The following is a 22,396-nucleotide window of genomic DNA, read 5'->3' on the forward strand; positions in this document are numbered from 1 at the left end:
CAGCCAGACAAAGTGTTTGACAGGCAGTTCTGGAATCTAAATCATCATTGTTTAATGCACTACGTAGCTTCTTTGAGAACTAGACGCCTGGCAAGTTTAATTTTGCAACTGTTGCATCGTGCAATGATCTACGGAACGTGTAAAATTTAACTCAATACTCTTTACAATATAACACTAGTAAAGCTGAGTATTTAATTAATGTTCGTGTTGTTACGTCAGATGTTGACTTGATTCATAAAGTTAATGGCTGAGAATAAAGTAATTTAAAAATATCACAAAAGAACGCAAAGTTCAAGATGTTATATTTAGGCGTTCTGTCTTGATTTTTTTTTTTTTGGGGGGGGGGCATGCAAGTCTCATTCCTTGTTTATTAAAAAGGGAATATTCAATGCCACCTGAGGAACATAAATTGACCTACAAGCACTTTCAACTATCATCATCATTACAATGTTTTTCATGAAGTAGGGATGAATAATCTGGAGAAAATTGTAGCAAAGAATTTGAAACTTGTTACTAAAATATTCCCATCTATTCATAATCGGAATGAGGAAATCTGTCTAGAATTTGTAAAACTAACAAGAAATATTAATCAAGAAATAAGAAAAGCTGAATTAAGAATTACGTATAGTATTGCTGGCAAAGACAAATTTTAATGAACTTTTCTCCAGACTTATCAAACTAAGATTTGGGAGAAGGCTTGGTCATTGTAAACTGATAAAGACAAAGAAATGGGAGGAATTTTTAACAAGCAATTTATCTGTGTATTTATAAGAAAAGAGTTTGATAATATTATTGAAGCTGAACACATCTGTGTAGGAGGTGCCGAAGACAAGTTAACAAGTTTTGGGATTGGCAGTAAAGAATTAATGAAATAAATTGTAAAATTATATTCCAACAAGCCCAGGACCAGAAGAAGTGCTCTCCAGGGTGATAAAAGAATTAGTTATTAAGCTCTTGCTGTGTATATTCAACAAATCATTAGAGATGAGTAGTATACTAAATTCATGGAGGGCGGCAAAATGCTGTGCCGATTTTTAAGAAGCAAGATAGATCACTTGAGTCAAACTATCGTCCAATTAGCTTAACATATATTGCAGCAAAACTGCCCGAACCTATAATTGCCAAAGCCATTCATTTGCATCTTGAAAAACAGATTAATAAAGGATGTTTTTTATTTAGGGTCATCCTGGACCATTATCTGTTGACTCTGTATTGGTATATTATCAGGTGGCTACGTCCTCAACCATTATCTAGTGGGGGCCATCCTGATAATGGTGTTAATGTAAATTCATTACGGCTACATATAATACAATACATTTTCCTCCTCATATACACAAAACCTATATTAATTGATGATCACCGAGAAAGCAGGAATTGCGTCATGTCTTGTCAAGAAGAATTTATGAGTTAACATTTAAAATTCAGGAGATGAATTCATCTCTTCCTCCCCCTGTAGTGTTCACTCTCTCCCGGGGTTCTTTAATATTACGTCGTGTAGTGCTGGAAGCGTATTTCATTGTGAGGACTGAGCATGCGGGCAATTTGCACGCCCCGGGGATCTCACTTCAACCTGAGAATTGCGAATATTTCTGATGTAATAAACAGCCAAAAATCTTTTTACCATAGTGTCTGAGTTAGGTGTTATGTCGCCAGCTGTACATTGATATGGTAATTATAGTGATAAATTATATTATATGTAAGGCTACAAATATTTTCTAATCATAAAGGCAATATTGCAGTATTAAATTTAAATAAATAAATAAATAAATAAATAAATATATATATATATATATATATATATATATATATATATATATGTATATATATATATATATATATATATATATATATATATATATATATATATATATATATATATGTATATATATATATATATATATATATATATATATATATATATATATATATATATATATATATATATATATATATATATATATATATTGGGGCTTTCTTTCAATAGAACAAGGCAAATGAGCAGTGCATGTAGGACTTTAGGACTTTTAGGCCAACACGAACAAACGGATTTGGGGTTCGACCTAAAGCAGTGACTGAAGAAAATAGCAGGCAGCCACTGTGGAGCGTGGAGCGAATTATTCAGACGACACCCAACACTCTGATCATCTCGAAAACTAAACAAAGTACCCTCTGGGAAACGCAATGGTTCTGAAGGCAAACTATTGTTTTTTAAAGTATCTCCTCCTCTCAAACAGATGGGGGTCAGCCTTTAGAATACTTTCTGTTTATTTAGAGAGATGCTGTGTGTGTCACTTTCCTCGTTCATGAAACCTCTCTCCCAATCCTCCAGGGCCGTCTTTAGCAATCCTTCCACCATTCGGCGCTCACACCAAATCCTCTGCCGTCTATTTGTCGCTCCAGGAGAGCATTACAGAGAGCAATTCTTCTCAAGGAAGATTGTTCATCCAAGTTGATAACGTGTCCCTTTGTTCCTCAGGTTTTCACACAGAAATATTATTTTCATTGTAGGTAGTAATACGACTTTACTATGATTATCCCCCAATGGAAGGGATTTATTTGGTAAAGTTTCATTCTTTGTGAGAGTCGTTTAAGCGATTCTTGCATTTAATCGAAACTGACAAATCAGCTTCACTCACATTGTTTGGAAAGAATCTAAGATAAATTTTTTAAGTTATTATATAGATTTGCATTTATTTGTATAAAGTGAATATCAACAACCACTGATTGTTATGTATTAATATCAGTATTTACATAGTAATATAGAACATTATTTGATATCAAATAGTAAAATATTGTTTGTGTTTGGTATGAATGTGTAAACATCCGAAGAAAACGGATATCTTTGAATGATTGACAATCATTATAATAAGAAGCCTAAGGACTATATAAGCTTGCGAATCAAACCTGATATCTTTAAACTATTATATACATATATGTATACATATTTTGAAGGAACGTAACGGAATAATATAACCACACGAATCTGCCACACATACTCACACGATGCTGTTACTTAGCCACACAACACTGCTACACATAGCCACTCAAGACTGCTTAACACAGCCACACAAGACTGCTACACATAGCCACTCAAGACTGCTTAACACAGCCACACAAGACTGCTACACATAGCCACTCAAGACTGCTAAACACAGCCACACAAGACTACTACACATAGCCACTCAAGACTGCTAAACACAGCCACACAAGACTGCTTAACACAGCCACACAAGACTACTAAACACAGCCACACAAGACTGCTACACATAGCCACTCAAGACTGCTTAACACAGCCACACAAGACTGCTACACATAGCCACTCAAGACTGCTTAACACAGCCACACAAGACTGCTACACATAGCCACTCAAGACTGCTTAACACAGCCACACAAGACTGCTACACATAGCCACTCAAGACTGCTAAACACAGCCACACAAGACTGCTAAACACAGCCACACAAGGCTGCTAAACACAGCCACACAAGAGTAGTAGACAAATGGAATGCATTAGGCAGTGATGTAGTGGAGGCTGACTCCATACACAGCTTCAAGTGTAGATATGATAGAGCCCAGTAGGCTCCGGAACCTGTACATTAGTTTACTGACAGTTGAGAGGCGAGACCAAAGAGCCAGAGCTCAACCCCCGTAAGCACAATTAGGTAAGTACAAATAGATAAATTAGGTAAGTACAGGAAGCAGCCCGTATAAGCTGTCTAACTCCCAGGTAACTATTTGCTGCTAGGTAACAGGAGCATCAGGGTGAAAGAAACTCTGCCCATTTTATATTTTCCATCACCGGGAATCGAACCCGGACCCTAGGATTACGAGTCCAGAGCGCTGTCCACTCAGCTATCAGGCCCCTGTGTGTGTGCGTATGTGAAAGCTTGCGTGTGTGTGAGAGAACGCTTCATGCAGGTCGGCGTTCAATCCCCGACCGTAAAAGTTGTTTGGGCACCATTCCTTTTCCCGTCCCATCCCAAATCCTTATCCTGACCCCTTCCAAGTGCTATATAGTCGTAATGGCTTGGCGCTTCCCCCCCCCCCCCGTCCAACCACTTGGGCTGGACGGTAGAGCGACGGTCTCGCTTCATACAGGTCGGCGTTCAATCCCCGACCATCCAAGTGGTTGGGGACCATTCCTTTCCCCCCGTCCCATCCGTAATCCTTATCCTGACCCCTTCCAAGTGCTATATAGTCGTAAGGGCTTGGCGCTTTCCCCCTGATAGTTCCCTTCCCCCCCCCCTAATAATTCATTCCCTCCTTTAGTTCACTCGAAAAGCCTTGTTATACGCCGCCTACTTACGAGTAACACAATCCACCAATCACAGAGCCACTTAAGCACGTTATCATCACGACAAGAAATCCACACAAATTCCTTAAAAATGCACGAACCTTAAAATGGCCTCTTGCACCTGCTCTCCTTGCAACCTTTCCATTTACAGACTCTGATAAGCTCCTCCTCGTGAGATTTACTAATCTCTGTTCCATCATCCGTGTTTCCACTTGAATCAATGCCTCACATCGAATTTTATCGCCCATGTATATCTTAGTAAAATTAAGTAAATATTTAAACGGTGTTCTCAAGCTTTCACACAATAGAATTTAAGTATATATATATATATATATATATATATATATATATATATATATATATATATATATATATATATATATATATATATATATATATATATATGTATATATATATATATATATATATATATATATATATATATATATATATGTCGTACCTAGTAGCCAGAACGCACTTCTCAGCCTACTATGCAAGGCCCGATTTGCCTAATAAGCCAAGTTTTCATGAATTAATTGTTTTTCGACTACCTAACCTACCTAACCTAACCTAACCTAACTTTTTCGGCTGCCAAACCTAATCTAACCTATAAAGATAGGTTAGGTTAGGTTAGGTAGGGTTGGTTAGGTTCGGTCATATATCTACGTTAATTTTAACTCCAATAAAAAAAAATTGACCTCATACATAATGAAATGGGTAGCTTTATCATTTCATAAGAAAAAAATTAGAGAAAATATATTAATTCAGGAAAACTTGGCTTATTAGGCAAATCTGGCCTTGCATAGTAGGCTGAGAAGTGCGCTCTGGCTACTAGGTACGATATATATATATATATATATATATATATATATATATATATATATATATATATACATATTTATTTATCTTTATCTGACTATAGAGCCAGAGCTCAACCCCCGCAAGCACAACTAGGTGAGTACACACACACACACACACACACACACACACACACACACACACACACACACACACACACACACACACACACACACACAGTCACTTACCCCTACCCTACACAGTAGTACATTAAAAAACAAAACATGGCCAGTTATGGATGAAGTTTTCTCATAAGGTTGCCAACACGAGTATTGTTAACGGGAATGTCGCCCCTGACGGGCTCCCTCACCTGACTAAAAATGTTCCCTTGCTACAATTTCTGGACGGAAACTTTTTGTCCCCTGAATAGAAAGTCTTAATTATCTTTGCCTCCTTAGACTGGTATTGAGGAGATCTTGGAGGGAGAGAAGTGAAAGGGAAGAAAGAGGGAAGAGGATAATTCTCAATAATTTTGGACACGCTCGAGATGAAATCTGTGTTTTTTTTAGTGTCTTTTGTTTCTTGTTTAATTCTAGTCAAAGTTCTTTTTCGTTGATTGACTTGTGTCTGAAGGGAAGGGAACTATCAGGAGGGAACATTAAGTTATTGCGACTATATACGACTAAGAAGGGGTCAGGATAAGGATTTTCGATGGGACAGGGGGAAGGAATGGTGCCCAACCACTTGGACGGTCGGGAATTGAACGCCGACCTGCATGACGCTAGAGTTAGAGTAAGGCAAGACAATCAAAAGCATCCTAGGAGATCATGTACTTTTGTTATATAGTATTTTTTCTTCATATATAACTGACTTGTATGATTCTAATTTTATTCACGTTGCTCACTGTATGTGAATGAAGTCTGTAATTATCTAATGAAGTCTAACAACTAAATATATTTTAATTTCATTGCTAAAGTAGATCTATCCTGCTTGCTTACGAATTACGCTGAATATAATTAAATATGTTTTTAAGCGTTACAAAACACAAATTATGTGTTTTTTATATTGAAATTCTGTAAATAATATTAAAATTTATTGTAAAATAATAATGGAAATGTCTTAAAGTTGTTAACGCGAATGAAAATCGTTTCTATTATTTTGTACACGTTGCTGTATGCACAAAGTTACTTCATAAATAATGTTATCAATAAAATCTGTTCATTTAATTAAAATCTGACTTATATTCAGAAATAATGGAAAAGAAACAATTGCATTCTGTCACTTAAGGTAGATGGGTTTGCTGACCAGTTTTCAAGATGAATTATTGTGCTTCTGCAGCACGAAACAATGTCGAATTCTAATTCACAATCAAAGAAGGTTCAGGGTGCAGAGCCCCTGTTTCTCCTGTGCGATGCTGTCGTCATGCGATAGGACTCTAACAACTTTACCAAACTTGTTAAATTATTGTTGTTGTTGTTAAGTGTTTTCTTCACCCGAATCATTGATACTGTTTGGAGACACAATTTAACGTTTTTTTTTTTTTTTTAGGTGTTGTACTCAATGGTCTTTCTGGAACCGGTATTGGCTTGTTAGTGTTGCTGGCGCGTAGTTCAGTTGCAGATTTCTTCCTACTTTTCTTGTGTATTGAAACCAATCATTGGCTGTTTTCCAAACTTGGGTACTTCTTCCATTTTTTTTTAGTAAGCAGTGACTACGAAAAGGCCTAGGCTGGCCTGCAGCTTTCACTGCATCCAGCTGCACTTAACGGTGTCAGGCATCAGCGGCAGATATGATTACTAACATTAATATAATAATATTCGTAGAAAAGCTGTTGGCAATACACGAAAATACTCGTGTAACTTCTGCTATGAACACAACGACACTATCTTGAGATGATTTCGGGGCTTAGCGTCCCCTCGGCCCAGTCCTCGACGAGGCCTCCTCTTTGCTACACATCCCCAGGACGCAGCACGTAGCTGCTGTCAAACTCCCAGGTACCTATTTACTGCTAGGTGAACAGGAGCATCAAGGTGAAAGCAACATTTTGCCCATTTGTTTCCGCCTCGACAAGGGATCGAACCCGGAACCTCAGGATTACGAATCCGAAGCGCTGTCCACCCAACTGTCAGGCGCACTATATTATATGTTCTGCGTCACTTGCGTCCGCAACCTACATCACTACAATAGAGGTGAGGCAGCCCCCTCACACCACCACACTAGGGGCGAGGCAGCACCTCCCACCACCACACTAGGGGCGAGGCAGCACCTCACACCACCACACTAGGGGCGAGGCAGCACCTCACACCACCACACTAGGGGCGAGGCAGCATCTCACACCACAACACTAGGGGTGAGGCAGCACCTCACACCACCACACTAGGGGCGAGGCAGCACCTCACACCACCACACTAGGGGCGAGGCAGCATCTCACACCACCACACTAGGGGCGAGGCAGCACCTCACACCACCACACTATGGGTGAGGCAGCACCTCACACCACCACACTAGGGGCGAGGCAGCACCTCACACCACCACACTAGGGGCGAAACACCACCTCCCACCACCACACTAGGGGCGAGGCAGCACCTCCCACCACCACACTAGGGGCGAGGCAGCACCTCCCACCACCACACTAGGGGCGAGGCAGCACCTCACACCACCACACTAGGGGCGAGGCAGCACCTCACACCACCACACTAGGGGTGAGGCAGCACCTCACACCACCACACTAGGGGCGAGGCAGCACCTCACACCACCACACTAGGGGCGAAACACCACCTCCCACCACCACACTAGGGGCGAGGCAGCACCTCCCACCACCACACTAGGGGCGAGGCAGCACCTCACACCACTAAACTAGGGGCGAGGCAGCACCTGTCTTAAGCCATAGAGCAAGGGGACATATCCAAGCAGCGTCACTTTTGCACTAACTTCCGAAGGCCCGCGTGTTTTTCAGGCTCCGTGTCACTTGTCTCTGGTAATCGCATTACGGAACAAGCAGCGCCATAAATATTGGTGTTGAGTGCCTGTTTCTGGTAAGAGTATTACTTACGACTGCTTGCAGGAATTTCTCTGATTTTACCTCTTGTCTTTTTCAGATTTATGTGTGGAAATATTCAGGCAGCAGTATATGTTTATTCCTATATGAGAGAATGTCTGTCTGTCTGTCTGTTCACAGTTGGAGGCCAGATATTTTGGGCTAGTCTCACCCAAATTTGCAGGAGGAACGGTACGAGGTAAGAGAGGGACATAGGCCTGCTGGCCTAAGTTAAATGCTTTAAGAATTATTAGAAATTATGAACAACCCTTAGGATATTTTCATGGCGTCTTTCATTAAGTCAAGCTGAAATATGACATGTGATTAACGTGGAGTTTGTCATAATACTTAGTGCAGACTACTGATCAACTGGCCCTGTGTGACTAACCATCCTGTTTGATGGGAATTTTTAGCATCACGTAGCTAGTTTTTGACACACTCTGTGCTCCCCTTCATATAGTCTAGGGCAGCAGCACAAGTGGATAGATAAATGGCTAGATGGATGGATAGATGGAGAGATAGATTGATATATGGATATATATATATATATATATATATATATATATATATATATATATATATATATATATATATATATATATATATATATATATATATATATATATATGTGTGTGTGTATATCACGAAAATAAACACGTGATTAAGAATGTGACAATGTCAGACCACGGAGGAAAATGAAACAGGAATTTCCTTAAGTACTTTCGTATATTAAATACACCTTCAGAAGGAATCAAGAAGGAATCTGAAGGAATCCTTCAGATGGAATTCCTTCTGAAGATGTATTTAATATACGAAAGTACTTAAGGAAATTCCTGTTTCATTTTCCTCCGTGGTCTGACATTGTCATATTTATATATATATATATATGACAATGTCAGACCACGGAGGAAAAATGAAACAGGAAATTTCCTTAAGTACTTTCGTATATTAAATACATCTTCAGAAGGTCCAAGCGAAGGTGGTCACGAAGGAAGCAGTCTGAGGGAACAGAAAAGCAAAAGAACGCGTGGTTCTCATTATGTGTGTATATCACGAAAATAAACACGTGATTAAGAATGTGACAATGTCAGACCACGGAGGAAAAATGAAACAGGAAATTTCCTTAAGTACTTTCGTATATTAAATACATCTTCAGAAGGACCTTCTGAAGATGTATTTAATATACGAAAGTACTTAAGGAAATTTCCTGTTTCATTTTTCCTCCGTGGTCTGACATTGTCACATTCTTAATCACGTGTTTATTTCGTGATATACACACATATATATATATATATATATATATACATATATATATATATATATATATATATATATATATATATATATATATATATATATATATATATATATATATATATATATGTAAACATTTGATAGGTGATTTTCTTTTAATTCTCAGTTCGATTGTGTTTGTTCTCCCAATTCTCAGACTTTTTTTTGTAATGCAGTTTATCATATTCTAGTTATCTTCCATCACACTCTTCTCTCCAGACCTGGGAGTTGGGATACACGTATCATGTACCCATAACACACATGTGTATTTTCACGTAACGTTTGGAAATGATATCAATTTGCCTTCATTTGATAGCCATATTTTTTTATTTATCCCTCAAAGGCCCAGATTTTTTCTCCTGCCCTAAATTTAGGGCAGTCAGTCGTGCAGTACTAATACTTGTTAAGCTAATTTGCATACGCTCTCAACACAAAGAACAAGGCGGATACATACCTACAGGGAACAATGTTCGCGTCACCCACAATGTATTCCTATACGATATTTTACACTCTGAAATCCAATATCCCAGACGTTTAAATCTATACTCAACTCTTTCTCTTTTATACTTCCTCCAAGACTTAGGAATTATACAAATTTTTAAGACTCACAACACGACAATGCAAACACATATTTCCAAGCGATTTATTTGTGTGAATTATATGTAGCTTGAGAGATTTGTTGCGGAAGTTCAGCAATTTCGCTTCGATAACGCAATATCCCAGCCGGCTCTGGCTCTGGTCCGTGCAAGCTCTGGCGGCTTCCACGGACAATAGTGCTGTGGAGGGTGAACGAGAGGCTTAAAGACAAAGGAAGGAAGCACAACAAACAAAGTAGCAAGGAAACACACACACAGATATTTGGTTTCAACGACAAATAAGACAAGAAAATAAAATAGAAAGAAAAATCAATAAACGAGGTAACAATACAATATGAGGAACTCTCAGGAGGGTAAGAAAAATTAAGAGAGCATGTCACATAAACATGACTGAAAATTAAACCTCCATGAACCTCCATAACGGGACGAAATCTCGTCAGTTCCTTTATTTCCAAATTTGTGGGTTGGGTGTCTAAGTAAGTTAGAGATAAAAAAACGTGTCAATAGAACATTTTGAAGTAGTACAGAGGGATTAACGGATAAGCTATGACCATATGCAAGAAAATGATAAACGTCATTTTCTTCAAACGTCAGAGAGTGAAGATGACTGGATCAATATCCCATAGGTTGAGGGCCATATCCCATACAACCAGTCCTCTTACGAAGAACGTCGCATTTTGATCGTATGCGTTACATAAGGCCAATAACTGTCGTACTAGCCAATGGAAGCGGCTGGCGAAAGTGACGTACTGTCCCGTTTTCTGTTTTGGGTCCTCTGGTAGGTTAGGAGAGACCACTTTAAATTGACCGTTTTCTTGACGTTGAGAAACCTTAAGAGGACGGAGTGGATACGTCAGATCCCCATCTCATACGTCTATTCCACATGGCTGGAGCCACATCCCAATTTCACGTATAACCATATAAAATACGTTTAGAACTATATCAAATACGTCTGGAAATATATCACATAATTCTGGAACAATATCTAATACGTAATCCAAGTACGTAATCCAATATCTAATCCAAGTACGTATAGAAGTATCGGATGGAATAATGAAACCGTTTTTATATATCTGTTGTTATTTTTTGTTGACAAATGGTGTACAGTATGTTCATCATTATGACTGATTTGTAAATGGAGAAGAGGTCAGCAGTCCCACTGTAAATGTTGTTTTTAGTGAGGGTTTCCAGATTTACACATCACTCTGTAAACAATGGACCTGCTGTTGAGAATTGTTTTGTAAATAAATACCAAATACTAACGTTTAAGATTGCCGAATTTCTATCTATTATTGTTATCATTTTTATGTATATTAAATTATTGAAATTTTAGAAAAGATAGATGAATTATTCTATAAGGAATTGAATATTTTGCCATAGTAGAATTGTTCTAGTGTATGTCATTGCTTTTCCCTTGCTATCGTAGATCATCTGATTGGTTGTGAACCTGTCCTCTCTCTCAACAACCAGCTACGGAATCTTCCCTACTGGCTCTCCTAGAGAAAGTTGAAGAGACATATGACGAGTATCTACATTTAACAATGGAGGTTAATTGTTATTCATGTCATATACATGAAATACTTTTAGGGACAGAGTACTCATGAAGTTTATATATATCTCTGTTGTGGAGGAAGACATTGTCGCTTAGAAAGCTACGTGTGGTTCCTCAGCTGTGTTTCCCTCACCTGTGGTTCCCTTAGCTCTATTTCTCTCACCTGTGGTTCCCTCACCTGTGTTTCCCTCATCTGTGGTTCCCAAACCTGTGGTTCCCTCACCTGTAGTTGACTGCAGTGTAGGTATCCCTGTGTTGGGATTCATTCGCACTCAGTGATGCCCAACACACCGGTTTCGAAATTCTTCTTCCAGGTTAATGTCGAAGACAAGACTCAGTTCGAGCCAAAGAGTACAGATGATCGTGCCGATTGCAATGCATCCTTCGGGTTGAGTCTGGCATATAGAGATCAAATAAATTCCTGCCTAAAATTGATCGATGCTCAGGGACTTTTTTTGTATCATCATGCCATGTTGTACATTAGTCTTATTCAGCGTGGTGGTAGAGGATCCACACCCAGCACCCATGGAGGAGTTGTGGATAGTTCTGTAAACTGCTGGCTCCAGATAATGTCTCACTAATCGATTAAATGTTGAGACACAAGGCCCAGCACCTGAAGCTCAACTGTCTTATAAACAGATAGATGAGCAAAATTGATTGTTTACGTTCGTCCCCCAAGACGAATAGTCAACGTAGAGAAGAGACGACGAAGAGACGACGTAGTCTATCTTGAGGTTATCTTGAGATGATTTCGGGGCTTTAGTGTCCCCGCGGCCCGGTCCTCGACCAGGCCTCCACCCCCAGGAAGCAGCCCGTGACAGCTGACTAACACCCAGGTACCTATTTACTGCTAGGTAACAGGGGCATTCAGGGTGAAAGAAACTTTGCCCATTTGTTTCTGCCTCGTGCGGGAATCGAACCCGCGCCACAGAATTACGAGTCCTGCGCGCTATCCACCAGGCTACGAGGCCCCTAGTCAAGTATTAGCCATATATAGTTTAATTAAACTCCCTCCTAATACGTTGGTACGCGAGTGGAAGAGTCAACACATTGCTCACTGGTGTCCACAATATCATCTGATATTGTTCCACCCGCAGCAAAACAACTGGAAAAAGAGCAACAATACGCCTGGTTAATGTCGCTAAAATAGGCACAAAAAAGCTAGTGATGCTGTGGGAGGGAAATTATGCCGTAAGGACAGCTACGTTGAAGGTCAGTTCTCCTGTGCTTCCTTCGTGAACGTAACACTTGAGGGGGAGGTGACGCCCTCAAGGGGCAGTGGGGGTGAAGGGAGAGTGTGAACAAAGCAAGAAATATGAGGGATGAAAACAGAATTGAGAATTAAAAGGAGAAGGAGATTAACGCGATTACAGAGGATAGAGAACCATAAACTGAGATGAAAAAAAAAATTAAGCCAAGAAATGAAACAGGAAAACCAAAAGCAAATTAATAACCATATATCAAGACGAAACCAAATATATTATTGAATAAAAATATAACAGGAAGAAAAATTGTATCATTATACAATAATATATTTGGAAAGAATTGAATGTATTTAAAAACAAATCAGATAATTGTAACATGAGATAACCTGACCTAGATCTAAAAGAGAGATTATCTTTCTGGCCGTGGTTGGAGGTTAGATGCCTGCGTATATCGTATTTCGCGTATAAGTATGGTGAGTATATCCTCACCATACTTTGCAGGGTGGGATATGGGACTGTCATAGGCTGGCAGAGGTTAGTTGAGTTGATTACGGGGCTTTTTAGTGTCCCAGCGGCCCGGTCCTCGACCAGGCCTCCACCCCCCAGGAAGCAGCCCGTGACAGCTGACTAACTCCCAGGTACCTATTTACTGCTAGGTAATAGGGAAAAAGGGTGAAAGAAACTCTGCTCATTGTTTCTCTCCGGCGCCCGGTATCGAACCCGGGGCCACAGGATCACGTGTACAGCATGTTGTCTGCTCGGCCGACAGGCCCCTGGAGGTTTTGGAGGTTGCCAAAAATCCACAATAAACAGTGTTCCACCATCACATACTGGCTCTCACGACTGATTTTCGCATTGCCTACCTGCATAAAATTTGTAAAATAAAATATATAATAATTCGTGTAGCTATATGAAACATTATGCACTGATTTCGGGAAAATTTAAGAAACTTTCTAATTGTTATACTTTGCCCGTAGTACCATAAAACAGACGAGCCTCCTACGGCTTTCTCAAGCTCTGAACCTCCTTTTCAAAGCAAATGGTTAACTATTAAATATATTCAATATTTCACACCGCTAGGCTCGTTCAACCGACGGACCACTCACACGTTAATGACAAATTATTATATTATTTTTATGTGAGAGACAGATGGAGAGAGATAGGTAGTCACAAAAAAAAGACAAAGACAGACAGAGACAGAATGAGAGACATGAACAGAGGCAGAAAAAGTCAAAGACTAACAGATGGACAAACAGAGTCAGACATTGTGAGAGAAGGAAAAGGGGGAGAGGGGGGGGAATTATATTTTAATTGAGGGAAGTCAGATGCATAAGGGGAAGAGAGGAAAACAGGTGAGATAAGGAGATGAGGAGAGACAGAATAGAGAGATACGGAGCTTGAGGAGTAGAAGAACTCCCAGAGCCCCATCCAGGTCCAATCCAGGAGCCTTCCTACCCTCATCCTCCTGCCACCATCAACGCTCTACCTGTCCTCTCCTCTACTATTAATTCCTCTATTTCCAACCTCATTTCCATTTTATTACTTCTCATGACCCCGCCACTAGGATCCTCATTGTCCTCTCCTATACCCAAAGCTCCTATGTTCCTCCCCCACCCCACACAGATCATGCTGCAACATCACACCACACCTCTCATTAAGAGCAAAGCCGCTCTAAGAAATAACTCACTAGCAGGTAATACCTGCGTATAAATGGGAAACTCTTTGAGCATCACTTGGTCAGCAGTAAACTGCCTCCCCCCCCTGCACGGTCTCGCTTCGTGCAGGTCGGCGTTCAATCCCCGACCGTCCAAGTAGTTGGGCACCATTCCTTCCCCACGTCCCTCCGTCCCATCCCAAATCCTTATCCTGACCCCTTCCAAGTGCTATATAGTCCGTAATGGCTTGGCGCTTTCTCCTGATATTCCCCTCCCCCTCCCCCCTCCCATCTATCCCTCTCCCAGGAGTCTACAGGAACAGCCATTCCGTCTCTCACAAGGCACTCTCTCACTTCCCATTAATGAGATTAACATCCTGGATGGAATGTTACTTGAGCAATGTGATATGTTTGGTCATATCGCCCGGTATGTGAGGATGGAACTTGACTTGCCGACTGACACACATGTAATTAACTCTCTCTTTTTTGTGTGTATATATATATATATATATATATAAATATATATATATATATATATATATATATATATATATATATATATATATATATATATATATATATATATATATATATATATATCTGTATATATATATCTGTATATATATATATATCTGTATATATATATATATATATATATATATATATATATATATATATATATATATATATATATATATATATATATATATATATATATATATATATATATATATATATATATATATGTCGTACCTAGTAGCCAGAACTCACTTTTTGGCCTACTATTCAAGGCCCGATTTGCCTAATAAGCCAAGTTTTCCTGAATTAATATATTTTCTCTAATTTTTTTCTTATGAAATGATAAATCAACCCATTTCATTATGTATGAGGTCAATTTTTTTTTATTGGAGTTAAAATTAACGTAGATATATGACCGAACCTAACCAACCCTACCTAACCTAACCTAACCTATCTTTATAGGTTAGGTTTGGTTAGGTAGCCGAAAAAGTTAGGTTAGGTTAGGTTAGGTAGGTTAGGTAGTCGAAAAACAATTAATTCATGAAAACTTGGCTTAATAGGCAAATCGGGCCTTGCATAGTAGGCTGAGAAGTGCGTTCTGGCTATTAGGTACGACATATATATATATATATATATATATTAGGTGTCCTATGAAAAACATCTACACAGAAAAAACAAACTCACTAATGAACACTCAAGCGAACTTGAGAATGAGCTTTTTGATTGATAAACAAAAATCAATTCCATTCGGATGCTTTAGTTACCACTTGGCAGTAATCTGGTTACCTGGGTAGTGGAAGCGGTGGTCCCACAGGACCAGCCACAGGAGAGGCATCACCAAACCTCTGTGAGCATGTAGGGAAGCACCAATATGATCCGGCAATGAGAAATGCTGACCACTCAAGGTATACTACTTGTCACAGGAGCTCTCAGGACACTGTTTCAGGCCAAAAGAGGCGAGTTTTCTAAAATAATATTTATATACTTCATGTAAAATGTTACTTAAATGTCATTGGGTATATGATAAGTTTCTCGTTTTTTATTTCATTTACACGTTTGCTCTTTTTGTTCATTTAATTTCTGATAAATGAGAGTTGTGGGCATAAATGGAGATCATGCTTCATGGCCATGTTAAGGCAGTCTGACGCCTCGTCGTGTCATCAATGAAATATGTATTACATCAATGCACTTCCTTCCCGGGGTTACTACTTCCTTCATGCAGACGATGAGTCACAATAACGTGGCTGAAGATATCAAAGACTAAACCACACACCAGAAGATGAGAAGACGACGACGTTTCGATTCATCCGAGACCATTATCAAGCTGATTGTGGACCATTCAACACTTGGACTATTATCAAGCCACAATCGGGGATGATAATGATCCAGGACGGACCGAAACGTCGTCTTCTCCTCATCTTCTGATGTGTTATTTAGTCTCCTTCCTTAATACCACGACCCCAAGAAGCAGCGAACTGTGCGGGGCGACGCCACACGAGGTTAGAGTTCAACACAATCCCTTCCGTCACAGTGCTTCCTTTTAAAACTTAAACAATGGATATTGTTCTATTCTTGCGTTCCTGTATTGTTGAGTCGTATCAGAAATGTTGTGTAAATCTAGAGTTCTTCTCCTGTACAGGTTTGCGAGATTACTTGATCAAATCTTCTGTTCTTGAGGCGTAATTTGCAAAACTGAATATTTTAAAAATGTTGTGGTTATTCCCCCCATCCTCTCTCTCTCTCTCTCTCTCTCTCTCTCTCTCTCTCTCTCTCTCTCTCTCTCTCTCTCTCTCTCTCTCTCTCTCTCTCTCTCTCTCTCTCTCTCTCTCTCTCTCTCTCTCTCTCTCTCTCTCTCTCTCTCTCTCTCTCTCTCTCTCTCTCTCTCTCACTCTCTCTCTCTCTCTCTCTCTCTCTCTCTCTCTCTCTCTCTCTCTCTCTCTCTCTCTCTCTCTCTCTCTCTCTCTCTCGCACACTCGCGTGCGCGCATTATTTTAAAGTAAGAAAATGTTAAATGTATATATACTTATTTACACGACATATAATTATGATAAAAAACATTTTTTGAAACTACAGATAATCATCTCTTTGTAGAATTGTTTACAGTTAAAAAGAAAACTATCCTTATGGATAAAAGAGGTGGAGTTATAATGAGGGATAAACGGGCGATTTGGTCTAAGTTCGTATCCTAGACGGGGAGGATTGACTAGGTGCCAATCCTTAAATGTACGCCTCTGTTCTCCCAGCAGTGATTTGGTACCTGGTGGTTAAACAATCGGCGGGTCGAATTCCAGGGAAAGAAGTGGATAAGACCTATTGTGACCTATGAGATGGGAGAGCTCTCAGCCTGCTAACAGGAGTCAGCGGTCATCTTATCCTGTACCCACCTGTCTTAACAAAAAAAGAAGAAATAAACAATCGGACGATTCGAACCTCGGACGCAGGTTCGAATCCTCGTCACGGCCCTTGTGGATTTGTTCAAGAAGAAATAAAGGTTCAACAAAGGTATTTTAATCGGAAGTCGACTTTTACCATTTTTCTATGTCAAAGTTCACAGCAACAATACAAATGATTTAGACTTGAAACTATGCAACGACAATTTACACAAATCCAAGAGATTTTGTCTATTCAGGATGTAAATAAGATTATTTTAAACAGCGTCGGAGTTATTACAAGTGAATGTGGTATTAACTGCTCCTGGAAGGACGGGTAGAATCGCTTCTCAGTATACATGTACTGCGAGTTTGTACTAAAGGGTACATGTACTAAAGTGTACTTCCTGGTTGGTCTTGTAGTGACCCCAATTAATGACCATCCAGAGATTTATTGGCCATAAACCCAAACCCAAGCTAAACTTGAATATGATAGAGGAAAATCATATTCATATTTATGAAAATCATACCAAACTAATAATTACAAATCCAAAGTAAGGTGGCGATAAAAATTAGATATATTGACCAAAACATTGATCATTTCACATTAAACATTAGCTTTAGAATTGAATACCATCTTAATTAAATATTGAATTGCAGAGTAGCGACTTTGATATGATAAATTGTGATAAAGATTATTTAAATTTTCTCGAGCTCCCAAGTGTGAAATCTGATGAGGAAATATGAATCAGTTTATAAGAGCGAGCTGATATAAATGACTTGGAACAGGACTACTCAGGAATTCCGAAAAATTTCGGAATTCGCTGAGGACATTAGAGAGAGAGAGAGAGAGAGAGAGAGAGAGAGAGAGAGAGAGAGAGAGAGAGAGAGAGAGAGAGAGAGAGAGAGAGAGAGAGAGAGAGAGAGAGAGAGAGAGAGAGAGAGAGAGAGAGAGAGAGAGAGAGAGAGAGAGAGAGAGAGAGAGAGAGAGAGAGAGAGAGAGAGAGAGAGAGAGAGAGAGAGAAAGAGAGATCAATGATGAGCTGATATTCTCCGACACTGTAGACTTTCCTCTGTCTAGCTTATAGAGAAGGATATCGGTATCATCCTAATTATCATCCCCCCTGATTACATCATTCACTGCTGTGTACACCTAGATCTCACTCACTGTTGGGTAAATTTGTGTTATTCACTGTTACACATGTTTCATTTAATGCTAAATGTTGCATATACACATCTCTCATTCATTGCCAAGTGCAATATGGGGACATTTACTGCATAATATTTAGCTATAAATGCGGAGAAAAATATCTTTAGCCAGGTCGGCCGAGCGGACAGCACGCTGAACTTGTGATCCTGTGGTCCCGGGTTCGATCCCAGGCGCCGGCGAGAAACAATGGGCAGAGTTTCTTTCACCCTATGCCCCTGTTACCTAGCAGTAAAATAGGTACCAGGGTGTTAGTCAGCTGTCACGGGCTGCTTCCTGGGGGTGGAGGCCTGGTCAAGGACCGGACCGCGGGGATACTAAAAGCCCCGAAATCATCTCAAGATAACCTCAAGAAGGTCTATCCTCTGACTTGGATTCGAACCAAGAGCCAGTTAAATACCGATTTCTCTTCCACACAAACACGCGTTGTTACCCAATGTTGTTTTTTTAAAGTTTGCTATTTCAGAATATGACTTATAAAAGTATTGTTATTATAAAGATTTTACTTTTGCCAAATTAAACAGCATGTTGAGAAAAGTATGTCTCCTGTACAACAAATCATTATATATTTTCTTTTCCTCAGCCATGAATTGTAACTCTGAACATTGGAGTATGTTCGTGTAACTTGCAAGTATACTTCATTTGCTGAGCAAACTTTCCTTGAGGCTTTCTAACATATTGTTTTCTTTTGTTTCAGAAAAGCAAAGGAAGTGTAGAAACCATTTTCCATGGAGGTAGAATAGCTGGCCAGAAGACCTCTGGAAGGAATTGCTGTTCAGCGCCTCCTCAAGAAGTCCCCCGAGGCGAGCTAATATAGCTGCTGGCTGTAGTTAAGATTGTGGGATAGGCAGGTCCTGCCATGTAGGTTCGGAAATAGTGTAAACATTGGATTGCTTGAAGGCAATTTAATCAGTGAAAATATTTCTTAGTGATTAATGATTTTTTTTTTGTTGACTGGAGCACCACAGATACAAAATTGATAAGCAACATGACTTCATGCAATGTTTCATGTAGTGATGTCCGGGATTTTCTTTTACTAACGTGTCCTCAATATGTTACCGTTTACTGACAATATAACTTGCCTCACAAGATCCGCCTTAGAAAATCCTGAGCGATATATCTATTGCCATGATGTTACGCATGCGTATGGCAGCAGGCCGTTATCAGGGATCAACTTGAGTGGCACTTGTGCGTCACCTCTCCCGGTGTTCAGGCCGAGCTCCTCACCCAACTCATCCCTCCCTCCACAGCCGGTGGGGATCTGCACTATCACCGCACATCTCCCCAGTCTACGTCACAGCCTTGACGATGATTCCAGCCATCAATGCTAATCGCTCGGCCATCTGGGAGAAGCACGTGCATAGTCTCTTCGGCTTGAGAGACACGGATTTTACTCAAGAGGGTCAAGATGTGAGCCTGGATGACACCCCGTTCATCCTTCAGGGTCCAAGCCATAAAGGCAAGCCGGACGACGGCTGGAAACAGGCTGCTCACACCCCTCTGCCCTACTGGAACAAAGGACAGCCTATAGGCCAGCAAGCCACGACAGATAAGACGTATGTGTTGACTCCAAGGGCCGGCGCCAATGGGAGATGGCTGATGAAGAAATGGCCACACGCGGGAACCGCGGGTGTGGGAACAAGTGAAGGTGATGATGCGCACCATAGTAATGAAGGGCGCGCGGGCAACATGAATCATTACTTAGGTTCAGGTAAGGAAACAAGTCAAAATGCAGCTGGTAAACTTGGAATTAGTTTTGCCGTTGATACCTCAGGAAGCAGCGAGTCTCAGTGGTGGTTCAAGACCTCGAATACAACGGGACCACTGCTTCTGGACGCCAGAAATAACGCCACTGACTTAACCAATGACACAGCGTGGAACTGGAGCGGCTACGACCCACCTTTCACCTTAAACGCGTCACTAACGTGTAGGAACGTTTCCTTGGAAGGTTCAGAGTGCGGCGTGGAAGCCGCGGCGCCGCTTATCGTCACCCCGGAGAGTCTGGCGCTGTGTCTTCTGCTTCTCTTCTTCGCTGTCTCGACCATTTTCGGGAACGGATTAGTGATAGTGGCCGTGGCCCGGGAACGATACTTACACACAGTTACCAACTATTTCATCATGTCATTAGCAGTAGCTGACTGCCTAGTTGGAGCACTTGTCATGCCTTTCAGTGCGCTTTATGACTCGTTCGACTATTGGCCATTTGGACCAGATTTTTGTGACGTGTGGCGAAGCTTCGACGTGCTGGCCTCGACGGCGTCGATACTGAACCTTTGCGTGATATCACTTGACCGATACTGGGCCATCACGGACCCTTTCAGCTACCCAGGCCGGATGTCACCCCGCCGGGCCTGCATGCTCATCGCTCTGGTGTGGGTCTGCTCGGCCTTAATCTCCTTTCCAGCTATTGCTTGGTGGCGGGCAGTGTCGGAACCGCACCCTGCCGGCGCCTGTCCCTTCACGGGGGATCTCTCCTACCTCGTCTTCTCCTCTACCATAAGTTTCTATGGCCCGTTATTTGTTATGGTTTTCACCTATTTCCGCATCTACCGCGCGGCCACGGAACAAACTCGCTCTCTCAAGCTGGGCCAGAAGCTTGTGTCGTGTATGGGCGACGGGGAAATGGAACTGACTCTCCGGATACATCGTGGTGGTATTGGGGCTAGTGGCAGCACCAGTAGCAACGGCACCAGCGTGCATAGAGCCCAGTACCCGGGGGGCAAGACCTTCACTTGTTCGCAAGAAAATGGCGGCTTGCCACTCGAGGAAGGCGAATCGTGTCCATTGGGAGCCTTACACGAAGGCACTTCCCCAGACAGTTCCACTAAAGTGGTCTCTCGTAACCTGAAAAATTTCTCTATATCTCGCAAGTTATGCAAGTTTGCCAAAGAGAAGAAGGCAGCTAAGACTCTGGGCATAGTGATGGGGGTGTTTATCGTGTGTTGGCTGCCCTTCTTCGTCACCAACCTCCTGTCGGGGTTGTGTGGCGAGCGCTGCATCCGGCAGCCGGCGCTGGTGGACGACGTCGTCACCTGGCTCGGATGGATCAACTCCGCTATGAACCCCGTCATCTACGCCTGTTGGGCCAAGGACTTCAGAAGGTAAGTAGACGTCATGTATGTTTTTTAAGCTATATATAACCTTATTTGCGTTATATATATATATATATATATATATATATATATATATATATATATATATATATATATATATATATATATATATATATATATATATATATATATATATATATATTTTAAAGAAATATATAAAGAGTACCACCTCTAGCTGGAAGAAGGGGGACCCATAGCCTCGGAGGAAACCACGCATAACGCATTAGAGGGAATGTTTAGATCCCCTCCAATACTGTTTCTGTGTGCTTTTCTCCTACCACCCCCTTCCTTGAATATTTTTTGTGCTTTATTATGCATTTGATGGTTACAAGATATACATGGGTTGATACAAAAATATATATATATATATATATATATATATATATATATATATATATATATATATATATATATATATATATATATATATATATATATATATATATATATATATATATATATATATATATATATATATATATATATATATATATATATATATATATATATATATATATAGCAATAATACAAACATAAGATGCATTGTGAGATGACGTATAACCATGAACGAAAATTAAACATTAAACACGAGGATTTTTGTGTCTATTTGACCACACGGAAATACATATAGAGTTGTATGTATTTCCGAGAGGTATGTATTTATTAAAGTCTTGTATGTATTATGTAGAAGAGCATATATGTAGGCTTGAATAAGCACTGAGATGAGAGGTGAAGGAACAAACTCTAAGAAATTATGTAGG

The 22,396-nt window shown here is 40.3% G+C and overlaps 1 protein-coding gene across 2 annotated transcripts in view; it reads left to right on the plus strand.

The window, feature by feature from the left end:
• The window catches only part of LOC123751393 (dopamine receptor 2), a 251,635-nt gene that overhangs the window by 149,767 nt on the left and 79,472 nt on the right, over positions 1-22,396 (plus strand). For both annotated transcript variants that reach the window (XM_069332778.1, XM_069332779.1), the window contains exon 3: positions 19,220-21,623. In XM_069332778.1, coding sequence (XP_069188879.1) covers positions 19,831-21,623 — 1,793 coding nt within the window. In that variant the 5' untranslated portion in view covers positions 19,220-19,830. The remainder of the gene's footprint in view (positions 1-19,219; positions 21,624-22,396) is intronic.

This window comes from Procambarus clarkii, chromosome 4 (genome assembly GCF_040958095.1).
Source record: "Procambarus clarkii isolate CNS0578487 chromosome 4, FALCON_Pclarkii_2.0, whole genome shotgun sequence".
NCBI lineage: Eukaryota > Metazoa > Arthropoda > Malacostraca > Decapoda > Cambaridae > Procambarus > Procambarus clarkii.